This window comes from Exophiala viscosa (genome assembly GCF_022695815.1).
Source record: "Exophiala viscosa unplaced genomic scaffold EDD37scaffold_1, whole genome shotgun sequence".
Lineage (NCBI taxonomy): Eukaryota > Fungi > Ascomycota > Eurotiomycetes > Chaetothyriales > Herpotrichiellaceae > Exophiala > Exophiala viscosa.
The window spans coordinates 2,333,317-2,351,224 of NW_026944353.1; the positions used below are offsets into that span (position 1 = coordinate 2,333,317).

Genomic DNA, 17,908 nt, shown 5'->3' on the forward strand with positions numbered 1-17,908 from the left:
CATTTTTGAACCGTCCCGAGAATTCTCAAGTCCGAATTGTGACAAATTTCCGCGACATTAAATAATGATGCAAACGTTTTTTCTTTGCGGCTAGATTATCCGGTTAGATCGTGCTTAACTTTACTAAAGTTCCTGAGTCATGAATACCAGGCAGGCTCTGGAATAACAAAAACAAAGCTGAGATTTGATGGCAAAGGCCGATGACGTCATCCAGCATTTGAGCCGCAGCCTCCATGTTTTGATCAAATGTGTTTGTTTTCAATTGATCTTTTCGTCAATCTTCTTGTCTCCATGCCGCTCAGAATGCTCGTCGCAAGTCTGCATGTCGCGGCGGCTTGAACTGCCTCGATTGAATGCTCAAGCAGAATGTCCAGCGAGAATGTACACATATTCACGCCAGAAAGCCGGAGCATCTTCCCACAGTGCTTAGCTTCAAATATGGATTCTTCATCTGGTAGACTGGTCTTGATCTCTCGAGTCTCTTTGGGGCTGTCCCATTCCTTCGGCCCCAGTCGCAAGGCCTATGTGTCAGTCTTCGGCTACTCATTGTCTGGAATCGCTCACCGCTCACCACTTACAGTTGGTCCTCTTTGTGGTGTCTTCGCGTCGCAGATGTCTTCCGCAATGCGTTTCTCCGACGGCGTCCCCATGCTGCGACTTACTTCTGTGCCATGAGTCCTGGGGATAAATCCCGTCGTTCATGACCCGGAACTTGATCGGAGCATTTGTGCCGTTGAAAAGGGCGATCCAGATAAGCGACCAATGACGGGCCCAGGAGATGCATTCCCCGGGAACCACTAACAATCGCTGCGGAATACAATCCCACATTCCACATCTGGTACAAAGAGCACTGCTGATCCTGCTGAGTAGATTGATGCCCTCCTCGGAAGAGGCCAAGAGTAAGGTGTCTGACTCGTAGGTCACTCGAATCTAGAGGCGCACAAAGCCCATATATGACGTAGATATGCGATCACGTTTGAAACTCTAGGCCTGCGCCCCCCAAGGCTCAACAGAAGTCCCTAAATATACCCTTGCATCTGCCTCGGATCTGAAAACGAAAATTTGCTTGTGACCTTTGATCGAGAAAAGAGCGAAAGTGCTTGGTGTTTTGCCAGGACTATCCCGCGTCATATTACCTACGGCAACAGTGCTAGCTAGCTGGCCGCACCACAGTTCCAGCCTTGTGGTTCAATCTGATAGACATCTGATAGACGGCGCCGCATACGACAACAGATTTTTACCTTATGAACTGAATAGACGGTCAACGCCTCGAAAATGGCGGACGACTTCGTGGATCAAACCCTTTCGGATCTCATCACAGCATTCCACATCCTCCACCAGCATCAGGTTGTCGATGAACACGGCGAGATATCCGTCCGGCATCCGCGCGACCCCACCACCTTCTTCACCAGCAATGTACCAGCGATTCTGGTCGCAGCTAAAAGCGATCTGAGCCAATGGCATGTTGCTGACGGTTCGCCCGTAGAAGACCCTCACGATGGGTGCTTGAAATTGGAGCGCGCCGCCCCAGACATGGAGCTTTACGCCCACAGCTCCATCTACGCCATGTACCCGGGCGTACAGAGCGTGATACATTCGCACTGTCTGAGCGCCATCCTGTATGGCCTCTGCAACAGTTGGAACAGTATGCTGCAACCCAGCTATCTCATGGCCGGGTTTCTGGGCTCGTCACCACCCATCTTTGACACCGCAAGCTTCTACGACTACTTGCCGCAGTCGCACCCGCACAATTTGTTGATCAGCAACCAATTCCTCGGCGACGCCTTGGCCGAGATGCTCCGAAAGTCGCATGACGATGAGATGCGTCTGCTTGACGGACCAACGGACCTTCCCGAGCAGAAAGTGGTGTTCCAGCGCGGCCACGGCTATACGACGTGGGCCGAGAGCATCAAAGACGCTGTGTGGCGTGCCATACATGTCCGTCGGGATGCGGACATCCAGTCTGCTGCAATGAATCAGCGCGAATCGACTGACTTGGAGATCGTTTATCTTTCAGAGAGGGAGGCCAGGGATTGTGAAAGGACGATAAATCGTGCCGAGAAGAAGCATTGGCTGGCATGGTCGGCGGAGGCTTCTAGGTCCGGACAGTATCACAATGACCTGAGAGACAGGTTGGGCCCAGGCTAGAATAGGTGGCATTTGTGGATCCTCCTGAAGAGGCGAATTTCAGCATCATGGCTTCTGGCATGCCGTTTGTGGTGGCACGGTTAGAACATAGAGTCCGAGATTGATTCCAAAGTCAGGCCGGCTTCGACCCCAGGCTCATCTTGCAGGACTCGGACGATGTGGTCACAGCGTAAGACGAGTCGCTGCGTCGGGGTGCTTTCCACAGGCATGGACGGTAAATAGCCTCTTGGCCCGAACGCATTTCGTGCCTCCTCTGAGAATGTGGCCTCGCTGGTTGCCACTAAGACGAGTCCGTGAAGTTCCCTTCGAATGAAGATAGTGACTGAATCAATCAAAGAGTGTCAACATGCCGAGACTGCTGTTATTATTACCAGCGTGATGTACTCACCTCGGCATCTGACGAAGCACCTTGATAGCGTGCCCTGTAGTTTGCATAGTCGTCATCAAGGTCCTCGGCGAGCGCGCCGCTTTTGTGCACCTAGCAGCCTCTTCAGCAAATGCCTTGCCAGCACGAAATTCATACCTTGAAAAAAGATCCACCAATCTGCCGGAATGACTGCCATGCGGCCTTGAAGATTCTTGTGATAAGCGCCAGGCACATACCGACACCCTCAGGGGATGAAAGGATGTGTCTAGGCCGTTTTCTCAAGTGATATTTATCGGCAAGCAACTGGTACGTGGAAGTTTGCTTGTGATCGTCGCTCGCAATATCATGCCCACTGGCAGTTTGAGAAAGGATAAATCAAGGAGAGAACGTGTAAACTTGGGCGACCCACGAAAATGAGACTGACATTGGGGCCGAATATCTAACCCCTGGCGCGATCGAAGAGAGTGGTTTGAGGTACTAGCATTTCGTTTGGATCGTACATCGAGTACGCGTTCTTTGTTCTCTCACCGAACAAAGAATGCCAAAAGAGCAAGGGTTGGGTTCGGCACGAACAATGTACTGCAGCCTTGCTCCCGACCTTCCGAGAGACGAATCGTCCCCCAGCAGAGGACGGGATGCGCTTTTCTCATAGATTTGGAAGGCCGTGATAGGCTTCATCCATTTACCGAAAAGGCGTTTGGACACTTTTGCAGTGCCATCTTGACATGGTCGTATGTTGCATCGAAATCGTTGTACACCTCGGCATCCTATCCGAAGGGTCTACGTCAGCCGTAGCATGGGTGGAAGGGGATTTTAACGGCCTTACCGTACTAGATGAGTTCTCCGCACGGGACCAGTGGACCTGAGTGGATGACCTGTGTAAGTTGACGAATAACAGTAACATCTTGGTAAGGATAATGGCTGTAGAGGAAGCCAGCGCGTAGTCCTCATTTCAACACAGCAGTGAGTGCAGAGGAGGCTGCTTCAACGTAAGCAGAGACGTCACTCTGGCAGTGAGCTTGCTCGCCACAAGTCTTCTGAGCATTCTCATAACGTCCTTCGCCTGGGTGAGGCGGTTAAGTAGTTCAGGATCCCTGTGAACGAGAATCTGCGTGGAAATCACAGACTCGCCTGCGCTGCAGTATTTAGATTTGGCCAACAAGTCCTCAACCGGGTGACCTTGGGAAAAGAAGAACTCCGCAGCACAAATCGAATTTTCGCAATGTCCAAGCTTGTGAATAGAGCGAAAGAGGCATAAACTTAAGGATCCGATGAGTCCGACCGCACTGCCTCGCAGTCTTCCAGTGCTCGCAAGAGTCGAAAATGACCAACACGCCTATCTCTGGTATGAGGGACGGAGGGCTTAGCCAGCGGAGAGCAAACGCACTTGAAGCGGACTCGCCCGCAGGTATAGGGCCGGCTCAGAAAACTGCAGGTCCTCTTCAATCCATATTTGCCAGCGAGTTTAGTTGTCTGTCTGGTATGATTGCGGTGAGGATTGATGTTGGGTATGGTCTAGACAAACTCGATCCCCGTGTCGATTCTGACATCGACGGCTCAAAGACGATCGGCCAGAACGCAACAAACAGAACATGAGCTGTCCGGTGTGGGGGTTTTTCGCACGATGTGGTATCGTGCTCACCGGGAGGGGCCATGGCCTTTCCGAGAAAGATTATCTGGTGGTACTCAACGATTGGCACTGTCATTTGATAGGTGAATCTGTCAGTGTTTGTGCTAGATTTCCATGGTGCTTCTGGAATGCAATCCCGTGACCCTGGACTCTTATCGTTGGACACCAAGCCAAGGTTCGGCTTCATCGTGTTCCTGCAGGATTGGCACCCCAGGAGGCGTCCATATCCATGGTTAGTGCGTGACGGAGGCAAGTGCCTGGTGCTTCTGCAAGATTAGGTTGGACTCGGGCGTCGGGCTTGTACACTCTGCCAGTGATGAGTTTCCACAGCTGTTGCACATACAAGCAGCTAGCAAGAGTTTCACTAAAGCATCCTTTCCCACTTACACGATCTTTGACATTGTCTTACCTGACGCCAGGAGTGTTCATTCGGGAATGCTGGTGCTCCTCACCCAAGCTTTGGGCGTGATTGTCGCAGTGCAATGTAACTGTGTTACAGCATATACGAGTGTTACCGTAAAAGTCCCATGTCTTCTTTGACCGTCATCTTCTGCTAATAATCTTCCTAGAGACAGTAATCTCCGACTGAGCAGGTAGGTGCCCAGAAGACAAAGCAACTTAGATCTGCAGATGCTGCAAATGCAGGTGCGGACGTGGCTCGGCTCTGTTATCTCGGCTGAATACGAGTATACGGCTTCGTACATTTCCAGGTACGGTAGTCATCGCTTATTCGAGGCATTGTGAGGAGGGTAGGACGAAGTTGGAAGGTTCTGACCGGCGACCTGCCGGCATGAGCAGAAGCGGAGCTTGAGGGTGAGAGGATCAGTGGAGTGTCCTTCCTTGACGAGTGGTGATCAGTTGAGTATAGTGTGCGAGAGACTGAACGATACGCCGTACTACAGTACGATTACTCCGTACCTGAGGTAGCATTGAAAGGCAGTGTGACCGATAAGACATGTATCTGTGTGAGGTGGTTGGTCGAGTCGAGAGAAATTAGAGTGCAGGCAGCATCAGCACGTGATGTTTAACTAAATTAGTCCGGCCTCCCCTCACTGATGCGGGGTAGAAGAAAGAAAGATAACCTTGATAAACAACACACTATGCATGATAAGGGAAGGACGGGAACTCAAAGGGTCCACACGAGGTATGGATGGGTGAGATTCGTGCCTTAGCTGCCCTTCAGTAACCTAGCTTTTTATCGTGTGAAGATCTCTTCTTGTCCTTCTCGTGTTTGTTCAGATGGAGGCTTGATCGCTATTCTCGTACCGTTGTATGTCTTGACCAGAATCATACACTCATGGGCAAACCATATGAACACCAGCTGTATCTACCTTCAATACCGACGGTGAACGGCGTGCATTGCTTCTTTCTTCGCCACTACTACCTGGCAAAGCTTACTCAAGGTCGACCCCTCGGTCTCCATCAAGCGACCTGCTCCAAAAGGCAAGGATTGTCTACCTTGCTCCACGCGAATCTGGGGCGAACAAGCAACAACAAGCATCGCTATCTTATTAGCTTCCATCCTGCAGGCTGTCGTGCCTGTATGGCCCTGAATGAAGAAGGCCTCCAATGCAACCTTCCTATCTAAAGATGATGCTGTACGTCATTGAACTACCCTACGACGTCTATGGGAGGTGCATATCCATGCCCGGGCTTTCATGACTTGGTCGGTAGGTTTTTTTTGTTTTAAAGCTGCAAGACCCTCGCGCGTCTGTTTGTTTGCTCTCCCACGTTCGCGCCCACTTCGACAAAATGCGCTACTCAGGTCTCCTGGCAGCATCATTTGCGACCGGCGCTCTTGCCGCGTTCGGTGTGTCAAACCCTCACAAGAAGGCAGCTGAGCACAAGGTCCTTAAACCTCGAGCGGCGCCAGAAAACGCACGTTTGACCAAGAGGGCTTCACCTGCCTACTTGACACCAAAGACTGAAAGTATGTCTTCAGAAGTCTCCAAGCCTATGAAGGTAAACAACTAACATGGACAGAATTCGCTGTCAACGGTACCGGAGTTCCTCTGGTAGACTTCGACATCGGCGAGTCGTACGCCGGCCTCTTGTCCATCAATGCCAACGCTACCAACGAGAACGAGCTCTTCTTCTGGTTCTTCCCCTCCGACAATCCAGATGCCTCTGACGAAGTCACCATCTGGCTCAACGGCGGCCCAGGTTGCAGTTCTCTTGATGGCTTGCTCCAGGAGCATGGTCCCTTCCTATGGCAGTCCGGCACCTACGCCCCCCAGCCAAACCCCTTCTCATGGACCAATCTGACAAACATGGTCTATGTCGACCAGCCGATCGGCACCGGTCTTTCCCAGGCAGCACCTGGGGCACCTGCTCAGATCATGAACGAGACACAGGTTGCCGAACAATTTGCAGGTTTCTGGAAGAACTTTATGACTTCCTTCAATATGACCGGCAGGAAAGTGTACATTACCGGCGAGTCTTATGCTGGCATGTACGTTCCATACATTGCAAGCTACTTCCTGGACCAGAACAACACCGACTACTACAACGTGAAGGGAATCCAGATCAATGATCCCAGCATCGGTCTTGATTCGGTCCTGATTTATGGTAAGCAGTTCCCGAGCTGTGCTTTTGGTATTGAGACTGACTCGGTCAAGCACCTGCGGTCACGCATTTGAACAACTACGAAAACGTGTTCGCTCTCAATCAGACTTTCCTGACCGAGATCAACCAACGCGCCGAGACATGCGGATACTTTTCCTTCATGGAAGAAGCATTGACTTTCCCACCAAAGGGCAAATTCACTGCTCCCAATGTCACCGCACCAGGTATGTCGCGCCGCTCTCAACCACTCATCGATGTCGACCTCTAACACTGCACAGGCTGTGAGGTATGGGACGACATTGTGACTGCTGCTATCTACGTGAACCCTTGCTTCAATATCTATCACTTAACCGATTACTGCCCCTTCCTCTGGGACGAGCTGGGTTTCCCGTCCCTCGGATCTGTAAGCCCCCACTCTTCGCTTTGAGACCAAGAGCATGTACTGACTAGTACCACAGGGTCCAAATAACTACTTCAACCGCACCGATGTTCAGAAGGCTCTCCATGTCCCTACCACCGACTATACCATCTGCGGTGACGACACGCTCTTCCCCGAGGGTGACCAGTCTGAACCCTCAAGCTTCACGGCCCTTCCTCACGTCATCGAGCTCACCAACAATGTCATCGTCGGTAGCGGTATGTTGGACTTTTTGCTGCTGACCAACGGCACGCTCATGACCTTGAACAACATGACCTGGAACGGCAAGCAGGGCTTCTCCTCTGGCATTAACGACGACTTCTTCGTTCCCTACAACCCCTCGATCGGCATGGTTATCGAAGAGACTGAGAATCAGCCCATCCCCGCTACCCCCGTCGGTCTAGTCGGTGGTGGTGGTCTGTTGGGCAAGACGCACACCGAGCGTGGACTGACGTTTGTCACGGTTGACCTTGCTGGCCACGAGATCCCACAATACGTGCCGGGTGCGGCGTACCGACAACTCGAGTTCCTTCTCGGTCGTATCTCCAGTCTGACCCAAATGGGAGATTTCACCACCCAGACTGGCAACTACACTGGCAGCGTGCCACCCAACCCGTACTACGGTTCCACTGCGTCAGCTTTCAGAGCGTAAAAAAGTCTAGAGAGAAAAGGTGCATCACTTTATGTGTGATGCGTTCACGAAGATAGTATAGTCTTCCCCTAATGATCAATGATTATTTATAATGCACAATTGAACGAGGTGCACCTGAATTGTCCTCTGGTGTGTCGTGCAAAAGAGCTGCCATGTGGGTGTCCCGGCTCAGCCAGCCACCAACCCCAGATCTACAAGGCTCTGGACTGTCAGCAGTCACGAGGCTACGCCACTTCGTATCCTTCCGCATTTACTACCTCGTGCTCGGTACCTTGCGTGAGCACATCATATATGCATGAAATACATCCAGCCACGTACTATGTGGCGTGTAGATCCTACAACATGATTGAACAATTGCTAAAATCGATAGGTTTGCCATTCTTGCGCTTTACTGTCAACATTCGATCTCGCGGTTTTGGACTAACTTGACGGGTGCCAAGCAGTAATCAACAAGGCTGTGGGCGTAATCTGTCAACCACATCTTGCCTATCCTGGTACTCTTCAATGACAATGACAAGTGACACGAATGGATTCGTGGTATGTTCCAGGAGTCTGGGTAGACATAAATATGGTGTTGTGGCGGCGCGGATGCATCTTCCGGGGTACCTGAGGCGCGGGTTTTTAGGCAAGCTGCACATGCGAATGACGCAAAATGATCGTCAACGGGTGGGTGGCACAAGGAAATCTTGGAACAAGCGAGAAGCAAATCTACGATCCTCCTCGGCACTATGCCGACTTCGTGCAGCTGTTGAGTGGCATTGATTGGTGAACACAATGCATGAAGTGAACCTAATGAGCTTCACTAGCCTCCTTTGAAGTATCCTGAGGCGAGGAGAACCAAAGCCAGACCAGTAGATAGGCGAATGAGAGCCCCAGAACAACATCGAACATGCGCTGAATTCCCGAAGTCTGTGCAACCAGTCCGATGATGAAAGGTGCACCAGCACCACCGATCTGGCCGACCGAACAAGTGATGGCGACGGCTGGAACGTGAATGCTTTTGGGCAGCCTCCTTGTTAACATAAGCATTCCAGACGGGAAATGAGGACCCAAGACGAAGCCGATGGCGGTTGCCAGACACAACGTAGGCGGCAAGCTCTCCTGCGATCGGAGCAACAGCTGCAGTCCAATTGATATGCAACCGAAAATCAACACCAGACCGCGGAGGCCCACCAGTCTTGCAAGAGGTCCAAGCATGAAGCGACCGAGGACCATACCAGTCCAGAACAATGAGGTTGCAAGGGCGGCAACGGAAGGGGTGGCATGCAAATCCCGGGCACAGTATGTTGCCAGCCAACCACCCATTGATGCTGATACTATCGTTAGCTGGGATCAAAGTAGGTGGTGGAAGAAGACTGTACTTTCAACGCCTACGTAAAGGAAGCAGTATAGGCTGCACAGCATGATAGCTTTCCCATTGCCAGCAAGACCGACTTCGCCAGGGTCTTTTTGGTCTGTGTGAGATCGATATGCCAGGCCATCGTCATGACGGAAGGCCGCCAGTAAGGTAATGGCCTCGATGCCGAAGGCAATTATCTTGACAGGCTGTTAGCAACCTCAGGTACGGGCTGTTCAAACCTACCATGACTAAATAAAATGTCTGCCACAAGAACCCGGCGCTCGCGAGAGCGGCGACAATCATCGGGCCGACCACACACCCCATGGAATAGGATCCATGGATGAGTCCCGAGATCTTGTCCGGGTTCGTCACATTTGCCGCCCAGGTGCAGAAGCTGGAATCACAAAATCCGGCTCCCATGCCTGCTAAGAAATAGGCCATGAGAGTAATTGCGTACGACGGGCTCATCGAAAGCAACACTGCAGCGATAAGGTGCGCAATAAAGGTAAATGTCGAAGCTCCTCTTCGGCCAAGATGCACGTGCACGACGTGAACAAGGGTAGTTGCGAAGAGGTAGCCTGACACCGCGATGACAAATATCAAAGCTGCTGTTGCATCTCTGATGTTGTAATGAGCTTCGATCTAGGTGGATGTCAGTTTGCCTGTTGCGCTCGGATTCAATGTCCGAGAGTACACATACCAGCGGGAGAAGTGCCTTGCATGTACCAGTCAGCAAGTTGAAATCTAAAGATAAGGACTTTTCACTCACCCCAATGGAGGCCGTATTTATACCAACAGCAAACCATGAGTACATGACCGCCGGGAGCTTCAGTGCAAAACCCTCGCCATCTTTTGTTGCTCCAGCTTTCCCCAGTGGAGGTTCCTGTGCTTGTTCGAGAGCATCAGGTACAGATGCATGCTGAAGTAGTGGTTCCTGTTCAGATGGCCGCCTTCCAAATCTAGCGGCTTCTAACGCCCAAGAAATGAACGACATCGTGTGAGCTTGCCGGACAAAGGAAAGCAAAGGGACGTGCCGGCGGCACTTGATTGTTGATGAAGCTATTTACACAGCATACTGGACCGATATGAATCTTCGTGTGTTCAAAGAGAGAAAGAAAGAAAGAATGTAGTCTCCAAAGTAGTAATTACCTAGGTCGGTACTCCTTACCTCCTATTGCGATAAGAATGATTGCTGACAGAATCTTCTTCTGACGTCAACATCGGAACATCGGACCGAAGTCAATGATAAAGAGATAAAGGGAGAAACACTTCCCACCGCCATTCCAACCCTTCTTAATATCTTCTTTGGAGAAGCCACGAATAACGACCAGCGACTTCCGCGACAAGGGAAATCATGTTATTTTCGGGGAAAAAAAGTGAGTAACATCTCGCAAGCACTCTTCCCAGAGGTCTGAGTATTTATCGTGGTCCCTCAAGCGACGATGCTTGCCGACCCAATTAAGCACGCGCCGTTGCGAGCGAATCGGGCAATTTCCCTGTTTCCGTCGCCCAAGTCTTGCCTGCACCAGCCTGTCTATGTAAGTGGTCAACCTGGGTCCTTAACTATTCTTTGAGTCCGCGCATCATCTGTATAGCACCATATTTGTTCCAGTCTTCGAAACCGGTGAACGTTGAGGTGGCGCGCAGCCGGCTTTGGCAGCCAAGATGAGGCCATTACTCGAGGCTCTGGTTCAGAAGGACCTGCAATTGGTGCCATTGAGGTCGACTCTACCGGCACATTCGTTCCTCAAAAAACACATGAAACGGACAACTAGATGTACCAGATCCACCTTCTTTTGATCCAGACACCATTATCCAGATCCATGCGTGCCAAATTGATTAACCTAGATTGTTGCGTTCCACCTATTTGAGCAACTTTCTCTGATCCTGCCGAGAAGTATGTACTCAGTATCACAGCTCCCGGTCCTAATACAGGACCAACCAGAGAACCCGCCCCTGAGGGTGCGGTAACGTTGGGCCAAGGCCATCGTTGGCCCGGGGGGATAATGAACCGCAATGCCGGGACCTCTCCACGGAGCCGTGCTGGGGCACAGGATTCCCCGCAGCCCGGATCATGAATCCTCCGCAAAACTGCAGATGCCAACATTGGGCCCTGTCTTGGGGGCGGCCGTTGTCCGGTGATCCTCCACGATTTGACATGCGAGACTAAGAGGTGCTAATCGCTCCAGCCGCCTCTTGAGATGATTATTAGTGCTGCATCTCCCGCAATGTCCTCGACCTCCTGACATCTTTATTGCTTTTCGAGACGATTTGGACGACTGGAGCCCGGACAGGATGAACGCCGACAGATACACCCTGGGCGTGGCCCTTTTCGCCAGTTTGGGCACTTTCAGTTCCTATATGTGAGTAAAACAACGCAAGGGTGGATGTTTGCTCTGTCGTGCTGACAGCGCCGTTCTCGACAGGGATATGACACAGGCATTGTGACTACTAGTCAGTCGAAGTGAGTCCCCAGCGATCTGCGGCGAGACTAACAGCGCGGATAGCCATTGCGCACCCAAGCTGGGTTGCTTATATGAACCATCCCGATCCAGCCCTTGCTGGTGCTGTATGTACACGCGAGTTTTTGGCGGGATGCTATCGTTGACAACAGGCAGGTCGGTGCAATTTACATCGGTGGCGAGGCCGTCGGTGCGCTCCTGCAGATCGCCATCGGGGACAAGCTGGGCCGCTTGCGTTACATGGAATTACTTTGTGTCATTGTCACGATTGGATGCATCATACAGACGGCTGCAGTCAATATTGGCATGCTGCTCACTGGGCGAATCCTCACGGGAATTGCAGTTGGGTAAGCATATAACGCCTCATCTGGAGAGTCGTAAGCCCCAATCAAGCCACTGACCACGTCTTGCTGAATCAGGTCCTTCTGTGCCACGGTCCCAGTTTACCTGTCCGAAATCAGTGACCCCAGACACCGTGGCTTTATCGGCGGTCTTTCTGGAGTCAACTTGTCTTGCGGCATCATGGTATCGAATTGGGTAGGGTTTGCCTGCAACTATGCCCCTTACGGACAGCTCCAGTGGCGTCTTCCTCTCGCTTTGCAGATTCCATGGGGAGTCATCATGTTCATTGGTCTGGTCACCTTCATGCCGAATTCGCCACGTCACCTCCTCAGGCAGGGCAAGGTCGAAGAAGCACGCGGCGCATTCATCCGGGTCCGACGTGACCTCCAGTCCCACGAGGTGCAGCAGGAGTTTGCCTTGATGAAGTCACAAATCGCCTTTGAACAGGAGCAACGCAGCCCTTCTTTTATGAGTGCCTTCCAGCGTTACCGTCGGCGCGTCTTGGTGTCTATCTCGGTCCAGGTCCTAACCGCCATTACTGGTGTCAATGTGATTCAGTACTACCAGACGACACTCTACAAATCACTGGGTATTCAGAGCAAGACTGTCCTGGCCCTGACTGCTGTCTGGGGGACATGCGTAGCAGTACTGGATGAACGGAGAGGTGTCAGCGACCTAATTGCGTCACAAGAAATTTTCATCGTGATTTTGAATGGGAGTACCACTTTTTCTGGTCCGCAGCTCCAATCACACCTAGATTAACCGCGCAACATAGTTTCCAGGGAGATCTGAGCGCAGCTAAGCCCCTAGCAGAGATTCATATGCTGCATATTGGATCAGGTCGTCTAAATATCGTATCCTCCAGCTCTCAAAGTCGTATCCTTCCGATCTCAAATTTTGATTTTTCAAGTCTCGCAGTCGCTCTTTCCTTTTGCTGTCAGTCGTGCCTTCCGCCTCTCTCTCTCACAGTCGCACATTGCCCGTCTCCCCTCTCTGATTTAACCATGATCTGTACATACTACTAAGTAGTACTGTATGTACTAGTACAGTACGGTTCGTTCGCATCGGTCCAGAAAAACCAACATTAACTGCACAGGCAAGAACTAAATCGGTTCAGACCGATTCAACGACTTAAGCACCACCAATCCGATTTGACCCAGGCTGGAAATGGGCTTGATTCGAGCCCAACCGATCCGGAAGCATGTTGAATCGGATCAATTCGAGCTGGTTCGAGTTAGCCTGGTTCTGACTCACATCCAGCCCGAATCCAGCCTGGATCTGGCTCGATCTCATCACCACGACCCGAGCTGGGTCCCAGGCGAGCTAAGCCCCCAGATCGGTTGTGGCTCGAGCTCAGCCCGATTTCAGCCCGGCACCAGCTCGATACTAGCCCGGGCTGAGCGCGAGCTGGCCTAGGTTCAGATCAGTACTGGCCCAGAGCTAGCCTAGAGCTAGCTCAGACTGGCTCTAAGCTAGCCCGCTTATACGAGGCGAGGTACTACGTACTGTACTCTGTACTAGTACACCCATCACGAGATACTAGTAACTCTAATGTCCCTATATACAATCATAGAGGTAGTATATCGTTGAGGGGATTAGACTTCGCGACCATCGTCAGACAGATCCAGGACGGGGAGGCGCATGGAGAACGCAAGTTCTCGAGAATGCGTAAGGATACTACTGTATGTATATCAAAATGGGAAGAGGACGATCGTGTCACCCAGTTTATTTTCAAACCGTAAGTGGTCAAGAACAATTACAGTATTCACATGCTATGCTCAGAAATGCTGACTCCGAGTCAGAACATCCCTCTCCTTCGGGGGTTGGGCCCTGGCATCATCGCTATACTATGTACTCCAGATCTACCACGAGTACGCTAGCGTCCCTCAAAGCGAGACCGTCGAGGAAACAACTTGAAGCTACAGCCAACGAGGATACCAACGAGGATGCCAATGAGGATACCAACGAGGATGCCAATGAGGATACCAACGAGGATGCCAATGAGGATACCAACGAGGATGCCAATGAGGATACCAACGAGGATGCCAATGAGGATACCAACGAGGATGCCAACGAGGATGAGCTCAATATGACTCTTTGCGTTGGGGTTTTTGATTGATTGTGCTTCGTCGATGAAGCATGTCTCGAAACAGCCTGCCGATTATAGGCGAAAGTACGCCAGATAAATCCGAGTCCTTAATTGCGGCCTTGACTCGGCAATCGCGGTCCCCTTGATCATATCAGGTTGGCATCTCTTGGTTTCTGTGGAACGGGTGATAAGTATATCTATCTTCCACGGCTTAAGCGAAGCCGCTCAGTGCGCAACAACTGAACCTTGTTGCAACTCCCATACAGTTTGTTCGCTCCAACGGTGTTAACACTCCTCCACCTGGATGCTTTGCCCACCACAGGATCAACCTCCCCTACAAAATGAACCCGAGCTTCCAGGAAACCAGTATACTACTGCAAAGGCGATAGCCCTTCACCCTTGGAATTCTCTTTCAATAGCTCCTCCTCTAGCAGTTCTTCATGGAGCTCCTCGGAACCTGGCAACGGAAACGATACTCGCTCGTCCACTCTAGAGCTGAGTCTTAAGGACGAGATTATCGCCGAGTCTACCGGTGAGGGTCTAGACCTGACAGAGAGACTTAGCTATATCGCCACTATCAAGAGTCAAAACCTTCTTTTGGAGCATTATGCTGAAAAGCAGTCGTTTGACGATACGATCTCTAGGTATTGACGTCGTGATAATGCTGAATTACTATGTAGCCGCAGAAGGAGCTGCGTGGCAGCGAGATTCTACCGTTGAATGAGTTTGGGCGACCATCGTGTAAAATATCAGCGCTCGATACAGTATTGTACTTTGTGCCTCGATAGGTTCAACTGCTACATCGGCACTGTTGGTCAATCGAGACATTACTAAGTTCACAGCGCCAGTAGCGGAAGGCAAGGTCAGGCTAGGCCTATGTCGCAGGCCCTTGGATCCTCATCATATACATTGAGGTCGGCGATAGACATACAGTAGTGTTACGCTTTCAGTACCTTGTTCTACAAAGCACACATGGCGATGTCACGATGGAGGACGGAGAGGTTGCTAGAGCACCAGAGGCGGGTAGGTAACAAGGCACATTCGTAACATCTCCAGACATTCCCATTTCCCCAGGATAGTTCCCACGTTACATATTACTTACTCAGTAGGATGCTGCAGCCCGCCCGTCATTTCATCTCGTTTCGGACCAGTGGCAGGGACGATCTCCAAATCCCCATCGCTCTGGCACCCAGACAGCATAACTCATGTCAACCGTGGCCTTATCGCATCCTCTTCCATGGACCCAGGGTACGCCAGGTTCCCAACGTTCCCTTCTTGCCGTCTACTCCCAGACGGACACCTTTTCGAAAGTCTTGACCGTTGCCGCCTTGATCGCACCAACGCTGGCCACACTGAACTCGGCGGCACCACCCCTCTCGACAAGTGCATCTTGGTCATCGTCGAAGCACGTCCCCGTGGTATCCGCCTCGCATAGGGAGTATAGACGTTTGGCCGTCATATCGCAGTACATCTTCTCATGGTGGCTCACGAAATGCGGGCCTTTCGAGGCCTGGTCCTGGCACATGTTCACGGCACTGTTGTAGGTGAGGTTGCTCTTGATGAGACGGGTGCCAAAGTCGATTTTGGAAGCCGGTTCCGCTGTGATACTCGTAAACTCGCCAGGGTAATACTCAAAAAGCCTCTCGTCCTCTGCATCTGTAGAACCGTCACGTTTGTGTTGAATCCTCTGATCTTGGAGGAAGGGCGGCTGGCATAATTCTGAGAGGGCATTTGGGTACTTATCCGGGTCCTTGTGCGTCTTCTTGGTATTCTTCTCTTCGGCGACCAAATCAAACGTGAAACCTTTGACCGTGATGCCATTCGTCTGATACTTGTCAATCCACATGCATTGCGGGTCTTTGTCGCCCAAGACTTTGTTTTTGGACATTCCCCAACCAGCGCCGCAGTGTGCAGCGTAATTGCCGGAGACAGTGATGTAGTTCCCCAAAGCGTCCACGACGGAGACGCCTGCGATACAAAGTGGCTCCGACACATTGGGATAGATGGAGAATTTCGTCGGGATCCTGTCGAATTCATACACAAGTTGGCCGTTGGGTGCCACCGCTGGATAGTGACGATATAGTATGGGTTTGTCTAGTTGCTCTCTACCATCCTTTGTCTCGAAACGTGGCTTTTTTTCATTGTCATTGACGACGATCGGCGCTTTCTCATACATATCAAGTTTGGGCCACTCCTTGTGGCCGTTCGTGATGTAGATTGCGACCGGTCCTAATCTAGGGATATTTTCCGGGTCATCGGGTGATGGTTCAGGGCAACGCCACTCAGGCTTTCCCTTGCAGTCGAGGGCTAAAAGGCCCGCGCTCATAGTACCAGCTATGATGCCTGCGCTGGCAGCCATTGTGCCAATAGCAAGCACAATACCCATTTTGTTGTTGATTTCGTGTTGGCTGTCGTGCTAGGATGATATCAATATCGTTGTCGCTGAGGGCAGAGTAAAGAAACCTGAGGTGGGTGAAGGGGCTTTAAATGCCTGGAGAAAATTTCATGTCATATTAGATGACCAAGTGAGCGCGTTGGACTTGGGAGAAGCTGCACCCACGTGTGCCCTGTCGGTCTATGTCAGTCGCTGACCAGATGAATGCACCTACATGTGTCAGTTGCGCGCAAGCTTGTGGCGGGCATCATAACTCGGGGATCTCCAGTCCACGTTCATTCAGGTGCGAAGAAGCTTTTTGGGATGGACACACTAAGGTCGCTTTTTAAGCGGTTGATGGGTTGCACTTCTTGGAACGCAGACTACAGTATCTATGCTGAGAACCATGGCTTTCGGCTTTTGGCCTTGTTCGGCGAAGAAGGTACCTCGCTGTCACACAGCAGGTCGCGGCGAATATTAAGTGTATTCTGAGTCCACGTCTTGCAGATCTGGCAAAGCATTTCGAGACAGGTGGAGGTCCGAAAGCGAAGGTTTTGAAGGTTGACCTTTCAAATGAGGATAGGTGGTGAGGGTATACAATTCTTGACAGGCACCGAGACCGATGGCATGGCGAATTCTGCGATATCCCAGATGAAGAGAGAAAACTTGTGTGCTGAGAAGACGTTGGAAAAGTGTGGTAGATTTGATCAACTTAGTTTCATGCAACTTTATCTCCAACCTTAAATCACTTTATCTGGGGAAGTCCGATCAATGTATCTTCAGCGTTGTTTCCAGGGAATCCGGGGCATGAATGTCAGTGACCCGTGACTCCCCCAAAAGCGGCAATAACTGTTTTTACGAGGGATCCCCTCAGACACCTGCTCAAGAGTGTCCCGAACCGAGTTAGCGCACGAAGAAACCCCCTTGGAGAGGACATAAACGATGGCCTTGTGCCTGATGGATCGTGGCCCCCCAGACTTCAGGCGTCCACTTGGAGTGTACGACCATGGGCACCCGAATAGCGCCATCATTTACAGACACTGACCCTGATCTGCCACCTTGCCCGCTCGGATCGTTCTCCCAGAAGTGACAAGTCTTTCCTGGCCCATCCGAGTTCGCGAGCCGAATCTGATGGTGCCTCGGATCAGTCCTCAGTTGACCATGCTGGGGTGTCTCGCATCTCGCTGACAAGGCGGCTATTGTCTCGGACTCAAGGCATCCCTACAGTAATCCGAGCCATCGAGAATATACGTACCAAAACCGCATCTCAAACCGGAATCCACCTCGCTATTTTCAGTGCCATCCAAGTCCGGGCCATATGACAAGCATTCGAGGCGTCATCACTTCCGATCGATCTACTTTTGCGAGCTGAGATCTAGGCCCCCGAATTTCAACCTGATGGTGGACGACCTCGTGATACATTTTCGCGGCCGTAGCCTCGGTCTCGGCCCTCAGCCTCGCGCAAGGCTGCAGACCTGACGCAAGCCACAGTCGATAAAAGTCTACCTCCGAGCTGACCAAT

The 17,908-nt window shown here is 51.4% G+C and overlaps 6 protein-coding genes across 6 annotated transcripts; 4 read left to right on the forward strand and 2 right to left on the reverse strand.

The window, feature by feature from the left end:
* The first annotated feature begins 975 nt into the window (after positions 1-975).
* Positions 976-2,373, forward strand: EDD37DRAFT_44361 (class II aldolase and Adducin N-terminal domain-containing protein). Its single transcript, XM_062812799.1, has one exon. The coding sequence runs from the start codon at positions 1,276-1,278 to the stop codon at positions 2,146-2,148; it is 873 nt and encodes a 290-aa protein (XP_062675167.1). The 5' UTR covers positions 976-1,275; the 3' UTR covers positions 2,149-2,373.
* Positions 2,374-5,881: 3,508 nt separating this feature from the next.
* EDD37DRAFT_616581 (carboxypeptidase) lies at positions 5,882-7,858 on the forward strand. Its single transcript, XM_062815672.1, has 5 exons — positions 5,882-6,075; positions 6,129-6,713; positions 6,764-6,934; positions 6,989-7,113; positions 7,169-7,858. Exons 1-5 carry the CDS (start codon positions 5,898-5,900, stop codon positions 7,778-7,780), a joined length of 1,671 nt encoding a protein of 556 aa, XP_062675168.1. The 5' UTR covers positions 5,882-5,897; the 3' UTR covers positions 7,781-7,858.
* A 416-nt stretch (positions 7,859-8,274) lies between these two features.
* On the reverse strand, positions 8,275-10,269 carry EDD37DRAFT_616583 (major facilitator superfamily domain-containing protein). The gene is made up of 5 exons (XM_062815673.1): positions 9,889-10,269; positions 9,820-9,834; positions 9,363-9,761; positions 9,142-9,316; positions 8,275-9,090 (listed from the first exon to the last, which is right to left on the reverse strand). The coding sequence occupies exons 1-5, from the start codon at positions 10,111-10,113 to the stop codon at positions 8,570-8,572; spliced, it is 1,335 nt and encodes a 444-aa protein (XP_062675169.1). The 5' UTR covers positions 10,114-10,269; the 3' UTR covers positions 8,275-8,569.
* A 1,114-nt stretch (positions 10,270-11,383) lies between these two features.
* Positions 11,384-12,861, forward strand: EDD37DRAFT_44540 (general substrate transporter). The gene is made up of 5 exons (XM_062812823.1): positions 11,384-11,482; positions 11,546-11,573; positions 11,627-11,688; positions 11,738-11,928; positions 12,001-12,861. The coding sequence occupies exons 3-5, from the start codon at positions 11,656-11,658 to the stop codon at positions 12,683-12,685; spliced, it is 909 nt and encodes a 302-aa protein (XP_062675170.1). The 5' UTR covers positions 11,384-11,482; positions 11,546-11,573; positions 11,627-11,655; the 3' UTR covers positions 12,686-12,861.
* Positions 12,862-13,587: 726 nt separating this feature from the next.
* Positions 13,588-14,042, forward strand: EDD37DRAFT_604176 (uncharacterized protein; the record flags this gene model as incomplete). The annotated part of the gene is made up of 2 exons (XM_062814716.1): positions 13,588-13,661; positions 13,784-14,042. The coding sequence occupies 2 exons, from the start codon at positions 13,588-13,590 to the stop codon at positions 14,040-14,042; spliced, it is 333 nt and encodes a 110-aa protein (XP_062675171.1).
* Positions 14,043-15,062: 1,020 nt separating this feature from the next.
* Positions 15,063-16,781, reverse strand: EDD37DRAFT_44572 (uncharacterized protein). Its single transcript, XM_062812828.1, has one exon. It carries the CDS (start codon positions 16,396-16,398, stop codon positions 15,295-15,297), a length of 1,104 nt encoding a protein of 367 aa, XP_062675172.1. The 5' UTR covers positions 16,399-16,781; the 3' UTR covers positions 15,063-15,294.
* Positions 16,782-17,908: the final 1,127 nt, after the last annotated feature.

What these genes read in the sequence shown, in the direction of transcription:
- EDD37DRAFT_44361 (XM_062812799.1), top strand. Translation starts at nt 1,276, where the DNA reads ATGGCGGACGACTTCGTGGATCAAACCCTTTCGGATCTCATCACAGCA.
- EDD37DRAFT_616581 (XM_062815672.1), top strand. Translation starts at nt 5,898, where the DNA reads ATGCGCTACTCAGGTCTCCTGGCAGCATCATTTGCGACCGGCGCTCTT. An exon ending in CTTGACACCAAAGACTGAAA is followed by an intron (nt 6,076 to 6,128) that starts GTATGTCTTCAG and finishes TAACATGGACAG; the next exon opens with AATTCGCTGTCAACGGTACC. An exon ending in TGATTCGGTCCTGATTTATG is followed by an intron (nt 6,714 to 6,763) that starts GTAAGCAGTTCC and finishes GACTCGGTCAAG; the next exon opens with CACCTGCGGTCACGCATTTG.
- EDD37DRAFT_616583 (XM_062815673.1), bottom strand. Translation starts at nt 10,113, where the DNA reads ATGTCGTTCATTTCTTGGGCGTTAGAAGCCGCTAGATTTGGAAGGCGG. An exon ending in AGACATTTTATTTAGTCATG is followed by an intron (nt 9,317 to 9,362) that starts GTAGGTTTGAAC and finishes CAGCCTGTCAAG; the next exon opens with ATAATTGCCTTCGGCATCGA. An exon ending in CCTTTACGTAGGCGTTGAAA is followed by an intron (nt 9,091 to 9,141) that starts GTACAGTCTTCT and finishes CGATAGTATCAG; the next exon opens with CATCAATGGGTGGTTGGCTG.
- EDD37DRAFT_44540 (XM_062812823.1), top strand. Translation starts at nt 11,656, where the DNA reads ATGAACCATCCCGATCCAGCCCTTGCTGGTGCT. An exon ending in ATCCAGCCCTTGCTGGTGCT is followed by an intron (nt 11,689 to 11,737) that starts GTATGTACACGC and finishes GACAACAGGCAG; the next exon opens with GTCGGTGCAATTTACATCGG. An exon ending in CTCACGGGAATTGCAGTTGG is followed by an intron (nt 11,929 to 12,000) that starts GTAAGCATATAA and finishes TTGCTGAATCAG; the next exon opens with GTCCTTCTGTGCCACGGTCC.
- EDD37DRAFT_44572 (XM_062812828.1), bottom strand. Translation starts at nt 16,398, where the DNA reads ATGGGTATTGTGCTTGCTATTGGCACAATGGCTGCCAGCGCAGGCATC.